Raw genomic sequence first — 15,044 nt, 5'->3', positions numbered from 1 at the left:
GAAATGCACATGTTGTAGTTTAATACTGATCATAAGGTTTAAATGATCATTGAGACATTACAGAAACATTAGAATCTTTTAATATTTTTGTTGATTCATATGTTTATCAAGGATGTCATAAATGCATAGAAACAATTATGCTCCCAATAAAAAGATGTGTCGTATCATATCTAATTTCTGTCAGCCTTAGATGACAATACAGTACAAAATATGAAAACCACCATTATTGAATGCCTGACTTCCTTACACATTCAGTCATCATAACTTCAGCAGTAAAAAAATCAATGCACTATTTTTGTACCATTCATGTGTTATTATAAAGCCCTTCAGAGGCAAAGATTGTAGAATTCCAAAGATTATCTTTTACTTTAATTTGCAAAATCAATATTCCCGGTTATACACACTGAGTGAGTAGGCCGTAAAAGCTTTGAAAAGGAGATACATTCTTATTCAAACAAATGTTCATGTTTTAGCACCTTGAGCCTTAAAAGAAAGAATAGTTAGATTTTCAGAATGTGAAGTAATTGTATGCTTGTCTCTGTCATAAATTCAAGTAGCAAATAACAAGTAGCTCAAATTACCAACTGATAATAATCCTCTTAATATCTTAAAAGTGCAGAAACCACAATAGTGAAATGCCCTACTTAAGGGTTACTCCATACATTCTGACTATCCTCTGACCTTGACATCAATTATCCGAATGGCAGCTACAGTACTCCTCTCATGCAAATATGATTCTTTTCTATTTTCAAAGATCTATACATATAGGTTTTTCTTATTTTGAACGTTGAGCAGGCAATGATCAACCACACACCTTTTAAGAAACAGATGTCGCCACAAATATTGGTCACTAATTTTCATGTTTCCTATTCAGACAGTGCTATGAAGTCCCATGATTCCAACAATTATTGAAAGGCTGTCCGAGGCTGTCTGAGGTAACTAAAATGGTAGAGTTATTTCAGACATGTTTGATGGTACATATTAACCTTGTATGATATATGATTGTATCATTTAGACCGTTACATGTTTACTCACCACATTGTGGGCTTGTGGAGCTTGGATATACCCTGTATGTTGCATTCTAACATTAGATTGACCACCATACCCTTCATCTTTGTAATGATTCATTCCACCTGTAATAGAATCAATCAATGATGAGTCAATACAAAATTGTCTATTAATATAAAAGTACTTTCTTTTTGAACATTTCATAAAATACTTTTTATGAATGTGGTCTTACATCTCTAACAACATGAGTAAATCAATTCTTAATACTAAGTAAGACCTGTCATGCCTGTTTTATGAATCATTACAGATATTACATGCATATCCACTCTGGACAGTGTTTTGATTATAAGTACAAAGCAAAAATATTGAGCAGTCTTTTAACAAGAAAGAAAAGTTATACATGTGGTATGTACATGTACTTTGAAGTTCTTTCTACAATGTTCAAGCTATCAAGACATAAAATGGCCAGCACTGACAAAATGATATTCACAAAATATTCCAATGTAAAGGGACAGGCACAATCAATAAATCATTTGATATCTGTATCTTTTCAAATGATTTCACTGGTATTCAGCTGATCCCAATTTCAATACAAATACTCTAATTCAATGAGATTTATGAATAATACTTCAGAGAACTCATTGCGTCTTCGACTCCACCCTGTTAAGCATTGGTCAAATTTTTATTGAACAATTTTTATGATGGTATGACTAGACAAACTTGGGTTCTTGATTCATATCAATTCAAAGATACAGTATCCATGACCAAAAAGTATCAATAGTTATCAAAGGTACCAGGATTATAATTTAGTACGTCAGAGGCACGTTTGGTCTACACAAGACTCATCAGTGAATCTGTGATGCTCATATCAAAATATTTAAAAAGCCAAACAAGTACAAAGTTGAAGAGCATCGAGGATCCAAATTTCCAAAAAATAGTACCAAATAGGGCTAAGGTAATCTATGCCTGGGATAAGAAAATCCTTAGTTTTTCAATAAATTCAAAGTTTTGTAAACAGGAAATTTATATAGATGACCACCTTATTGATATTCATGTCAACACTGAAGTATTGACTACTGGGCTGGTGAAAACCTCGGGATCATACTATGCATAGCTAGGTGACAACTTTTTAACAGGAAAAGTTTAATAAGGAAAATATCTATAATAAATATCAAGAAAATAAGAAACAAGAATGTGTCCATAGTATATAGATGCCCCACTTGCACTATTATTTTCTATGTTTAGTAGACCGTGAAATTGGGGTAAAAATCTAATTAGGCTATTAAATTTGAAAGAGCATATCATAGTAAACATATGTACTAAGTTTGAAGTTGATTGGACTTCAACTTCATCAAAAACTACCTTGACCCAAAAATTTAACCTGAAAGCTGGACAGACGAACGGATGAACCAACGTGGTCTCCACAGACCAGAAAATAAAATGCCCCTCGACTATCGTAGGTGGGGCATAACAAAAACCACAACCTGAAGAGGGACAAGATGGACTGACATACGAAGGGATCTAGACCAGAAAACATGATATTCCTCTACTATCGTAAGTGGGGTATAAAAACATTATTTTTCAAGGGCAATAACTCATTTATAAGTTGATTTACTATTATTGGTCCAGTGGATTTATGAAAAAAAAATTGAAAATGTTTATGATGATAACAAATTTAATACAAAGTGATGACAAAGTGATGCAGACGACAATAGCTGGCCCTAGTGATATAAAAACCAATGGAGGCTTGAATCATTATTAGATTGATGTTAAAACTATATTTTCCTGAGAAAGAATGCAATTTAGTCAAGTTAAATCTAAAATCAATCATAGTTGGGAAATGGCGGAATGCCAATGCAACCAGTGTTATTTTACTAGGAAAATATGTGTAAACTCAATATATTAACAATGAATGTCCTCTTTTATGTTTTACATTTAATTGTGATGTTGCAATTGGGTTCTATCAAAATAGATATTTGCATCTTCTGATAATACTACATGTATACATACATACATATTATGTATATATATATACAAGCTAACTGGCAACTGAATCAGAAGTTTTAGAAGGAAACTATTTTAAACTAGATACCATTGAGATGGGAGCCATCTCTGTGGGCCCCGCTGTCAATAACGTGGGGCAAATAAGTTGTATGGATAATCTGATATGAAGCATTATTTGAAGTTATTACATAGTCTCATGTGTGACTTTATTCTAAGATTTTAAGTTAAAACTGATAAATATTCTCACCTTACTTTCATAGTATAATAGTGATATGACTGCATGATGTGAACTCGTTGTTGACTACACTAAGGTGACTTCTGGATATATGGATTGATGTTTGAACAATATGTTTAAAGGTGCTGCCCAATTGATATTTGTCACATATTTTTAGAATTATGCCTTCAATATATTATGACCCACCAAAAAAGAATGCCAATTAAATGTTAAAAAATGAAAAATTGCTGAGACTTCACCTTTTTGAAAAATATGGATTTTACTTTAAGAAAAATATAACACAAAGAAGCAAATTATTTCTATCAGCAAAATTGTGGAATAAAATTTGTAAAAAAACTAATACACAATATTGCTTAATTAGTTTACAATTGAAGATCAGCAAAAACTTGGAAATGATCACTGTAAGGAGATCTTGCAAACAGTAATAATAATCTAGTGTTGCTCATTAGCTATTTGTCACATATTTTTAGAATTATGCCTTCAATATATTATGACCCTCCAAAAAAGAATGCTAATTAAATCATAACAGTTATCTAGATATGGAGCGGACACGATCTTCACCACAGGACACAGGGTTGTCAACTGAAACCAAAGTTTTTGACCTTGACCTGTGACCTAGGAAGTTGTACAAACATCATGACACACCCTCTGGTGTTGGTTAATAAACATGTTAAGTATTAAGTATAAAATCATAAGGGTTATCTAGATATGGAGCGGACAAGATCTTCACCACAGGACACGGGGTTGTCAACTGAAACCAAAGTTTTCGACCTTGACCTTTGACCTAGGAAGTTGTACATACATCATGACACGCCCTCTGGTGGTGGTTAATAAACATGTAAAGTATAAAGTATGAAATCATAATGGTTCTCTAAATATGGAGCGGACACAAAGTTAAAGTGTTACGGACGGACAGACTGATCACTATAGGGCGACCCGCCTAAAGGCTTGGCCCTAATAATGAATAATTTCTCGAACAGTCATGACTGTAAAACACCTATGTTTGATGTCTTTAACTTTTTTACTCAAAGCATTGATTAATTAATATCATAACAATTTTTATTGGTATCACACTTGTATTAAATTAATATATATACACCAGTACAATAAATACATGGAAATATCATACATTTTTCCTTAATTAAAAACTTAGTACATATACTGTAATTATTAGCTCAAACAATAATGAATAATACACTTTCTCAGACTATCTATAAATAGACAAATATGTTTCAAATTTCACCTGATTTCAGTGTTGCTTGCCATGAGATGACTTTTAAAATGTATTAATTCCCAGAGTGAAATAATTAAACTTACACGTAAATTCAAGATCAAGCAAAATAAAAAATCAGGATGCTCTTTACTTCTTTTTTTTATCAAACTATAAATATCAAAGTTATTGTGTATCTGATTAAAGCATGTGTTTTCCTCTATTAAAGAACACATGTAATAAGTATTAAAACAAATCCATTTCCCCCCAATTCATACCTCTATACATGTATACACAAATTTATGTACTTTTACATTTTGAATTCAACTAAACAATCATAAGACAGCATTTTTACATATGCAAATATTTTTCCTTAGCAGTATTGTCATTCAAGGGGGACAATTTTTGACCTATGACTGTGTCTTATATACCAGAACCAACAAGTCTACTAGATAGAAAAACTTTCTTTAGTTCTTTGATGATAACATATGATAAATTTATATATGTTTTGATAAAATCTATTTGTTCACTCTTTTGGTCTTTTGGAAAATGTTGTTTGTGCTGTATTTAGACCCTTCTACAATGAAATTTGTTACATGCACAGGTATAAAAATTGTGTTTTTTATCCAACACAATCATAGCCTTAGGTTTGAACGTGGTTTTCAATTTAGACTTGTTTATTTATATTGATATACATGTATCTATATTTTACTAATAATGTAGCTGACTATAGCTGCTACTTTAATATAATCATACATTTACTGTTGATACTTTTGCACTTTAAATACAATTTCTTATTGTTTTAGTTATGTAACACTAACATTGTCTGTCTGAATACACAGCTGGTAAATAAGATCAAAAGCAGCTTTATTAACATTATGTACATTAACTAACAGCTAGAGGCTTCAAAAGAAATGTAACACCAACTCAACATCTACATTGAATATTTTATTCTTTAACAATTTTAAGAGATCCCTTATAACACATGTACATAAACAACATTTTAAGGGGTTAATTGGTCCTTAGAACTCAATATCTCTATATAAAAATTTGTGCAGAAGAAAGTATAATGAATGGAATTATAACGGACCTCAAGAAGTAGGGTGAACAAACAGACAGACTGATCTCCATAGGGCAACACAAACCCCCTCCCCCTATGCAGGACCAAATAAGTCAATAAGTCCGTAAAATTGATGAGTAATTGGAACAGCCATTAGAAAAAAGGAAATTGATAAGGGTTAAGAATTTAAGTTTTCAAGAGCTCACTTCAAATTAAACCACTAAAAGGTGTTTTGTAAGAAATTTTCCTATTACAAGGGGCCCCGGGTTGATTGCAGAATGTTATCCTCATTCCAGTCATACATACATGTGTATGTAGCTGTGTATTTTAACATTTCTTTCAGCCAAACAGACATACTTAGCTTGCAGCAGAGGTCTAACTGCCTAAAAGGAGAAGTATAAACCATATTTCTAATCTTCAATCAAACCTTGATTATAAGGAACAAGACAAGTGTCAACAAGCCAGCAAGACAATGTTTTGTCCTTGTATTTATAATCTGTTTAGTTTTTGTATCTCAAAGCATTCAAGTCAAACAATGCAAGGTATATGAAATCACTGGGAATTAAAGGCAAAACAATTGGAAACAATGCATAAATATGATTACCTGTACTGTATAAATGGTTTATATTTGCTGACAGTGTATCCTTTAACCAGATGCTCCGCAGGGCGCAGCTTTATACGACCGCAGAGGTTGAACCCTGAACGGTTGGGGCAAGTATGGACACAACATTCAAGCTGAATCCAGCTCTAAATTTGGATTGTGATTAAATAGTTGACACAGCATAGGTTTCTGACACAGAATGAATGTGTTCTAATGAACTTAAAATTTTTGTTTTCTCTTAGAGCAATTCACTATACTGTTGAATATTAATCCTCTCAAAAAAATGTTTGAAGAAATTTTCTTTTTATTTATGAAATTTCAAATGAGAACCAGATGCTTCGCAGGGCGTAGCTTTATACGACCGCAGAGGTTGAACCCTGAACGGTTGGGGCAAGTATGGACACAACATTCAAGCTGGATTCAGCTCTAAATTTGGATTGTGATTAAATAGTTGACACAGCATAGGTTTCTGACACAGAATGAATGTGTTCTAATGAACTTAAAATTTTTGTTTTCTCTTAGAGCAATTCACTATGCTGTTCAATATTAATCCTCTCAAAATAATGTTTGAAGAAATTTTCTTTTTATTTATGAAATTTCAAATGAGAAAAATTTAACCCAATTTTTTAATCACATCCCCCTTTCCCTTATTCCAAAACTAATCTCAATTAAAATATTCTAATGGAGTTTGCAACAATAACTACTCATTTAAATACATCATAAAATAAACTGTAAATAAAATGTAAAAAAACTGCTTGTTATCACTGAATGGTAAAGATTATTTAAATTTATCAGTTGGTAGTAAAAAGTGAATATACATTGTATAATGTATATAACAAAGATTTAAGTTGATTCCGGACAAAGAAAGATAACTCCAATTAAAAAAAAATCTTGCAATAAGATATTTCTTGCTTACTATTTTGGACAAAGAAAGATAACTCTAATTAAAAAAAAATTTGCTATTTCACAATATTGTGAAATTAGATATTTCTTGCCATTGCACAATACTGTGCAATTGAAAAGACTTGCTATTCCACAATACTTAATATAATAATTTTAGATCCTGATTTGGACCAACTTGAAAACTGGGCCCATAATCAAAAATCTAAGTACATGTTTAGATTCAGCATATCAAAGAGGCCCAAGAATTTAATTTTTGTTAAAATCAAACTTAGTTTAATTTTTGACTCTTTGGACCTTAATGTAGGCCAATTTGAAAACAGGACCAAAAATGAAGAATCTACATACACAGTTAGATTTGGCATATCAAAGAACCCCATTTATTCAATTTTTGATGAAATCAAAAAAGTTTAATTTTGGACCCCGATTTGGGCCAACTTGAAAACTGGGCCAATAATAAACCAGATGCTCCGCAGGGCGTAGCTTTATACGACCGCAGAGGTTGAACCCTGAACAGTTGGGGCAAGTATGGACACAACATTCAAGCTGGATTCCGCTCTAAATTTGGATTGTGATTAAATAGTTGACACAGCATAGGTTTCTGACACAGAATGAATGTATTCAAATGAACTTAAAATTTTTGTTTTCTCTTAGAGCAATTCACTATGCTGTTGAATATTAATCCTCTCAAAATAATGTTTGAAGAAATTTTCTTTTTATTTATGAAATTTCAAATGAGAAAAATTGAACCCAATTTTTTAATCACATCCCCCTTTCCCTTATTCCAAAACTAATTTCAATTAAAATATTCTAATGGAGTTTGCAACAATTACTACTCATTTAAATACATCATAAAATATTAAGATGTAAAAAAACTGCTTGTTATCACTGAATGGTAAAGATTATTTAAATTTATCAGTTGGTAGTAAAAAGTGAATATACACTGTATATTGTATATAACAAAGATTTAAGTTGATTCTGGACAAAGAAAGATAACTCCAATTAAAAAAAAAAATTCTTGCAGATATTTCTTGCTTACTTTACTGGACAAAGAAAGATAACTCTTAATTAAAAAAAAATTTGCTATTTCACAATATTGTGAAATTAGATATTTCTTGCCATTGCACAATACTGTGCAATTGAAAAGACTTGCTATTGCACAATACTTAATATAATAATTTTAGATCCTGATTTGGACCAACTTGAAAACTGGGCCCATAATCAAAAATCTAAGTACATGTTTAGATTCAGCATATCAAAGAGGCCCAAGAATTTGATTTTTGTTAAAATCAAACTTAGTTTAATTTTGGACCCTTTGCACTTTAATTTAGACCAATTTTAAAACTGGACCAAAAATTAAGAATCTACATACACAGTTAGATTTGGCATATCAAAGAACCCAATTATTCAATTTTTGATGAAATCAAACAATGTTTAATTTTGGACCTCGATTTGGGCCAACTTGAAAACTGGGCCAATAATCAAAAATCTAAGTACATTTTTAGATTCAGCATATCAAAGAACCCCAAGGTATCAATTTTTGTTAAAATCAAACTAAGTTTAATTTTGGACCCTTTGGACCTAAATGTAGACCAATTTGAAAACAGGACCAAAAATTAAGAATCTACATACACAGTTAGATTCGGCATATTAAAGAACCCCAATTTTATAATTTTGATGAAATCAAACAAAGTTTAATTTTGGACCCATTGGGCCCCTTTTTCCTTAACTGTTGGGACCAAAACTCCCAAAATCAATACCAACCTTCCTTTTATGGTCATAAACCTTGTGTTTAAATTTCATAGATTTCTATTCACTTATACTAACGCTATGGTGGGAAAACCAAGAAAAATTCTTATTTGGGTCCCTTTTTGGCCCCTAATTCCTAAACTGTTGGGACCGAAACTCTCAAAATCAATACCAACCTTCCTTTTGTGGTCATAAACATTGTGTTTAAATTTCATTGATTTCTATTTACTTTAACTAAAGTTATTGTGCGAAAACCAAGAATAATGCTTATTTGGGCCCTTTTTTGGCCCCTAATTCCTAAACTGTTGAAACCAAAACTCCCAAAATCAATCACAACCTTTCTTTTGTGGTCATAAACCTTGTGTCAAAATTTCAAAGATTTCTATTCACTTAAACTAAAGTTATAGTGCGAAAACCAAGAAAATGCTTATTTGGGCCCTTTTTGGCCCCTAATTCCTAAAATATTGGGACCAAAACTCCCAAAATCAATACCAGCCTTCCTTTTATGGTCATAAACCTTGTGTTAAAATTTCATAGATTTCTATTCACTTTTACTAAAGTTAGAGTGCGAAAACTAAAAGTATTCGGACGACGACGACGACGCCAACGTGATAGCAATATACGACGAAAATTTTTTCAAAATTTGCGGTCGTATAAAGATTTTGGACCCCTATTTGGACCAACTTGAAAACTGGGCCAATAATAAAAAATCGAATTACATTTTGGATTCAGTATATCAAAGAACCCCAAGCAGGGCTTCCAAAACGGTCATATATTCCGGTCATTTGTATAATGTCCGGTAAAAGACCGGCTGGGAAAAGCATGAAACGGTCATAATTTTTTTAGTTTTCAAGGCTTTTTCGGTCATTTTAATATAATTCACGATCTTTTTGACCCAACATTTTGCCTTTAACAGCCATACATTTCCGGTCATAAAAGTGACATGTTGATTAATTACTATCAAAACAACCCTTACTTCAATACTTTCTAATTTTAATCAAGGCTAATTAGTTGTTGGACAGCTGAAAACTATACCTGTTCAGGTGACAGGTAAACTAATTTCAGTACCGGACATCGTATATATTTAATCGTTCCATTCACAATTACTTTCATACATTTCAGCGGTTTGTATCTTATTGATTTAGTCCAAAAGATCAAATTTATAATAAATACATTTATAAACTTGATTTGATGAAACATTTAAAAAGGTTTTACATGAAAAAATCGACAGAACTACGTTGTATGAAGAAGAACACGTGTGCGCATGTGCACAGGTGGGAAATTCAATTATGCATCCTACATTTCTTCAAAATTCTAAAACTATCATTGATACCTGTACCTAACGTTCATTTCAAGTATTTTGTTGAAGAAATAACCTGGAAAGAGCTCTTTCGCTCAGTCGCATACAGTCGTGCTATGTAAACGTACACGGATTTTACGTATCCGTTTATGGTCCATGTTTTACCATTGTCAAGTCAACATCCGGTTTTGAAAAATGTGACTTTAAAAAGGAAAATAAAGTTCTAGACAACGTCAATTTGCACAAATAAAAAGTCTTATGTAGATATGACCACGCTGATGTGCACACTTTGAATGATGCAATGCCAATTTTAACAGTTTATGACAGAACATCAAATTTTTATCAAAGTAAAGTTTAATATCGTTTTTAATCTAATGTCAATCATTGGGATGGCCATCTGATTGCCTTTTGTGACTTAGTCTTGGGGATTAAAATTCGGATCAGATATAAAATGTCCGGCTGGCTCAGAAAAATTTTGGAAGCCCTGACCCCAAGGATTCAATTTTTGTCAAAATCAAACCAATTTTAATTTTGGACCCTTTGGACCTTTATGTAGACCAATTGGAGAACTTAACCAAAAATTTAGAATCTACATAGATATAGGAAGATGTGGTGTGAGTGCCAATGAGACAACTCTCCATCCAACAGTTAGATTCAGCATATCAAAGAACCCCAATTATTCGATTCTTGATGAAATCAAACAAAGTTAAATTTTGGACCCTTTGGGCCCCTTATTCCTAAACTGTTTGGACCAAAACTCCCAAAATCGATACCGACCTTCCTTTTATGGTCATAAACCTTGTGTTTAAATTTCATAGATTTCTATTAATTTATACTAGTTATGGTGTGAAAACCAAGAAAAATTTGTAAGGGTTCCGTGGAACCCAGTGTCTCGCCTATTTTTGCTGTAAATCACAGGCTCAACAACAATGAGGAAAAAAATCAATAAAAATATTCCTTTTGTTACTTTTTTATGGTTGTAAGAAAATCTAAGTCCATTTAAAAGTAAATTACAGAAAAAAAGGGAGTAATCTTTTTACAAACTTTACTTCTGGATACAATCTTATGAACATAAATAAGCTTCTGTCCAATTTTGGTACAAACCCAGGATAGTTTAAGAAAGTTATTTAAATTTCAAAAACTTTAACCACAGAGTGAATGTAATGTTTCCCCGCAGAAAAACTAAGTCCATTTAAAAGTAAAATATGGAAAAAATAGATTTATTTATTTACAAAATTTACTTCATCATAAACAAGCTTCTGTCCAAGTTTGGTACAAACCCAGGATAGTTTGAGAAAGTTATTAAAATTCTAAAAACTTTAACCACAGAGTGAATGGTTTTTTTTCCCGCAGAAAAAACTAAGTCCATTTATAGTAAAATACGAAAAAAATGGAATTTTATTTTTACAAAATTTACTTCTGGATACTATCTTATGATCATAAACAAGCTTCTGTCCAAGTTTGGTAGAAATCCAGTATAGTTTAAGAAAGTTATTGAAATTTCAAAAGCTTTAACCACAGAGTGAATATTTGTTGACGCCGCCGACAACGCCAGAATGTAGGATCGCTTAGTCTTGCTTTTTCGTCTAAAGTCGAAGGCTCGACAAAAATGCTAATTTGGACCCCTTTTTGGCCCCTAATTCCTAAACTTTTAGCACCAAAACTTCCAAAATCAATACCAACCTTCCTTATGTGGTCAAAAACCTTGTGTTTAAATATCATAGATTTCTATTAACTCATACTAAAGTCATGGTGCGAAAACCAAGAAAATGCTTATTTGGACCCCTTTTTGGCCCCTGATTCCTAAACTATTAGAACCTAAACTCCCAAATTCAATTCTAACCTTCCTTTTGTGGTCACAAACCTTGTGTCAAAATTTCATAGATTTCTATTTACTTTTACTAAAGTAACTGTGCGAAAAACAAGAAAATGCTTATTTGGGCCCTTTTTGGCCCCTTATTCCTAAAATGTTGGGATCAAAACTCCCAAAATCAATCCCAACCTTCCTTTTGTGGTCATAAACCTTGTGTTAAAATTTCATAGATTTCTATTCTCTTTTACTTAAGTTGGAGTGCGAAAACTAAAAGTATTCGGACGACGACGACGACGCAAACGTGATAGCAATATACGACAAAATTTTTTCAAATTTTGAGGTCGTATAAAAGGTAAAACATTAGGGCACTATCTTTTTAAACGAAATGGTTGAAAATTTTTGATCTAAAGTTATATCAAATACATGGATGACAAAAATATGTTCAAATGCCAAATTACGAAAAATGTGATGGTATAAGAAATATTGAAATTAAAATGGTCTTTTGAGACATATGGAAATTGAAATGCAATTGCAATTAAAGAACCTTTGTGAGCATGATCACATACCCACACCCCCACATTGTCACTGGACAATAAAATAAATACAAGTTCAAATAAAATTGAGAATGGAAATGGGGAATGTGTCAAAGAGACAACAATTCGAAGACTTGTATAACTCTACAAAAGACAACTAGATGAAAATTACATAGTATGTCCTAACAAAGTTTCATGAAATCCTGTTGTCTGGATTCAAAGAGTTGCAATGACAAACTATTGCAGTAGTATATATTTTGACCAAATTTTAAATTAAAGGGCAAACCTCCTAGAATACGCATGATACGCCTGTTGCTCTTTTAACTTGTCTTTTATTGGAAAATCCCCCCTTTTTTCAGCATAAAAATTCATAACACGGAAATGTAAAATCTGAAGTTTATAAAAATTGAAAGGGAGCTTACATCAATAGATATAAACAATTCACCAAAGTTTCATGGACATTGGTGAAAGCCTTTTTGAGTTATTGTCCGAAGTGTTGAAAATCACCCCTTTTTGTCGAGCCTTCGACTTTAGTCGAAAAAGCTAGACTAAGCGATCCTACATTCCATCGTCGGCGTTGTCGTCGGTGGTGTCCACAAATATTCACTCTGTGGTTAAACTTTTTGAAATTTTAATAACTTTCTTAAACTGTACTGGATTTCTACCAAACATGGACAGAAGCTTGTTTATGATCATAAGATAGTATCCAGAAGTAAATTTTGTAAAAATAAAATTCCATTTTTTCCGTATTTAACTTGTAAATGGACTTAGTTTTTTCTGCGGGGAAACATTACATTCACACTGTGGTTAAAGTTTTTAGAATTTTAATAACTTTCTTAAACTATCCTAGGTTTGTACCAAACTTGAACAGACGCTTGTTTATGATCATAAGATAGTATCCAGAAGCAAATTTTATAAAAAAATAAATCCATTTTTTCCGTATTTTTTCTTTTAAATGGACTTAGTTTTTTCTGGAGGGAAACATTACATTCACTCTGTGGTTAAAGTTTTTAGAATTTTAATAACTTTCTTAAACTATACTGGATTTCTACCAAACTTGGACAGTTGCTTGTTTATGATCATAAGATAGTATCCAGAGGCAAAATTTATATAAATAACAAATCCATTTATTCCGTATTTTACCTTTAAATGGACTTAGTTTTTCTGCAGGGAAACATTACATTCACTCTGTGGTAAAAGTTTTTAAAATTTGAATAACTTTCTTAAACTATCCTGGGTTAATTTGTACCAAACTTGGACAGAAGCTTATTTATGATCATAAGTTAGTAAATTTTGTATAAAGATAACTTCATTTTTTCTGTATTTTACTTTTAAATTGACTTAGATTTTCTTCCAGTTAACATTACATAGTCTGCAGTTATAGTTTTCAACACATTTATTAGATTCATTAACTGTCCTAGATTTTTACCAAACTTGGACAAAACCTTCTTACAATCATAGGATAGCATCAAGAGGAATATTTTTATTGATTTTTTGCCTCATTTTTGTTGAGCCTGCGATTTACAGCAAAAGTAGGCGAGACACTGGGTTCCGCGGAACCCTTACAAATTTTTTATGAATAAAGCCCCATAAATCAAAACTTAAAATCTGAAATTTAAAAAAAACAAAAGGGAGCTTATGTCAATAGATATAAACAATTCACTAAAGTTTCATGGACATTGGTGAAAGCCTTTTTGAGTTATTGTCCGAAGTGTTGAAAATCCCCCCTTTTTATGAATAAAGCCCCATAAATCCCAAACTTAAAATCTGAAATAAAAAAAACGAAAGCAAGCTCATGTCAATAGATATACACAATTCACTTAAGTTTCATGGAAATTGGTGAAAGCGTTTTTGAGTTATTGTCCAAAGTGTGGACAACGGACGGACGGACGGACAACAGTATACCATAATATGTCCCGTCTAAAAGACGGTCGTATAAAAAATGAATTGTAGTTTCCTGTCATTATGCACATCTGCATAGTATGTCTTTATTATCTATTAGTGTTGTGCAGTTTCAAATAAGATGTGATGACAAGAAGAGGACTGACATGGAATACAATTTTATTTTTTAGTTGTAAATGAAGAAACAATGCAAGAAGCCAGTAAATTTATATCTTAACAAGGCTACATTTGAATAACAGGTATTACAAAGGAATTGATATCTGGTTCATGATGATTTAAAACTTCTATTGTTATGATCTTAAATCACAATATCCAAATGCAAAACTTAAAATATAACTACATTTGTACTAAAAATCTTATGTATGATTTCTTAAAGCTGTATGTGATTGAATTATTTTGGTAAAGCATAAATGTTTGGTACTCCTGGTGTAAATATAAAGTTTTGCTGATGAATATACAATGTATATACAAGATAAGAATATTTGACAATTGTAATGTCCATCTCCAATAGATTTCATGGATATACATGTATATATGTGTCAGATACCACTGATTGTAAAGGGAAATAACTCCACATGTATATTTTTTATAACAGACATGTGAATATTTTTCATCCTCTAAAGTTGCTAGTCAATAATTATATAAAGTGAATATCTTTTTGGCTTAAACTTATTTCCAAAATAATAATTTGGCCACAAGCATGGTGATCTGGTCAAACAATAACTGAGG

The 15,044-nt window shown here is 31.7% G+C and overlaps 1 protein-coding gene across 1 annotated transcript in view; it reads right to left on the bottom strand.

Moving 5' to 3' along the window:
* LOC134725315 (uncharacterized) overlaps positions 1 to 15,044 on the bottom strand; it is a 30,372-nt gene that overhangs the window by 14,532 nt on the left and 796 nt on the right. The window contains exon 3 of the mRNA XM_063589030.1: positions 1,036 to 1,133. Within this exon, the coding sequence (XP_063445100.1) occupies positions 1,036 to 1,133 (98 nt within the window). The remainder of the gene's footprint in view (positions 1 to 1,035; positions 1,134 to 15,044) is intronic.

This window comes from Mytilus trossulus, chromosome 7, assembly GCF_036588685.1.
Source record: "Mytilus trossulus isolate FHL-02 chromosome 7, PNRI_Mtr1.1.1.hap1, whole genome shotgun sequence".
Lineage (NCBI taxonomy): Eukaryota > Metazoa > Mollusca > Bivalvia > Mytilida > Mytilidae > Mytilus > Mytilus trossulus.
The sequence above is the reverse complement of the archived record's forward strand: the minus strand, read 5'-3'. Positions and strand labels throughout refer to the sequence as shown.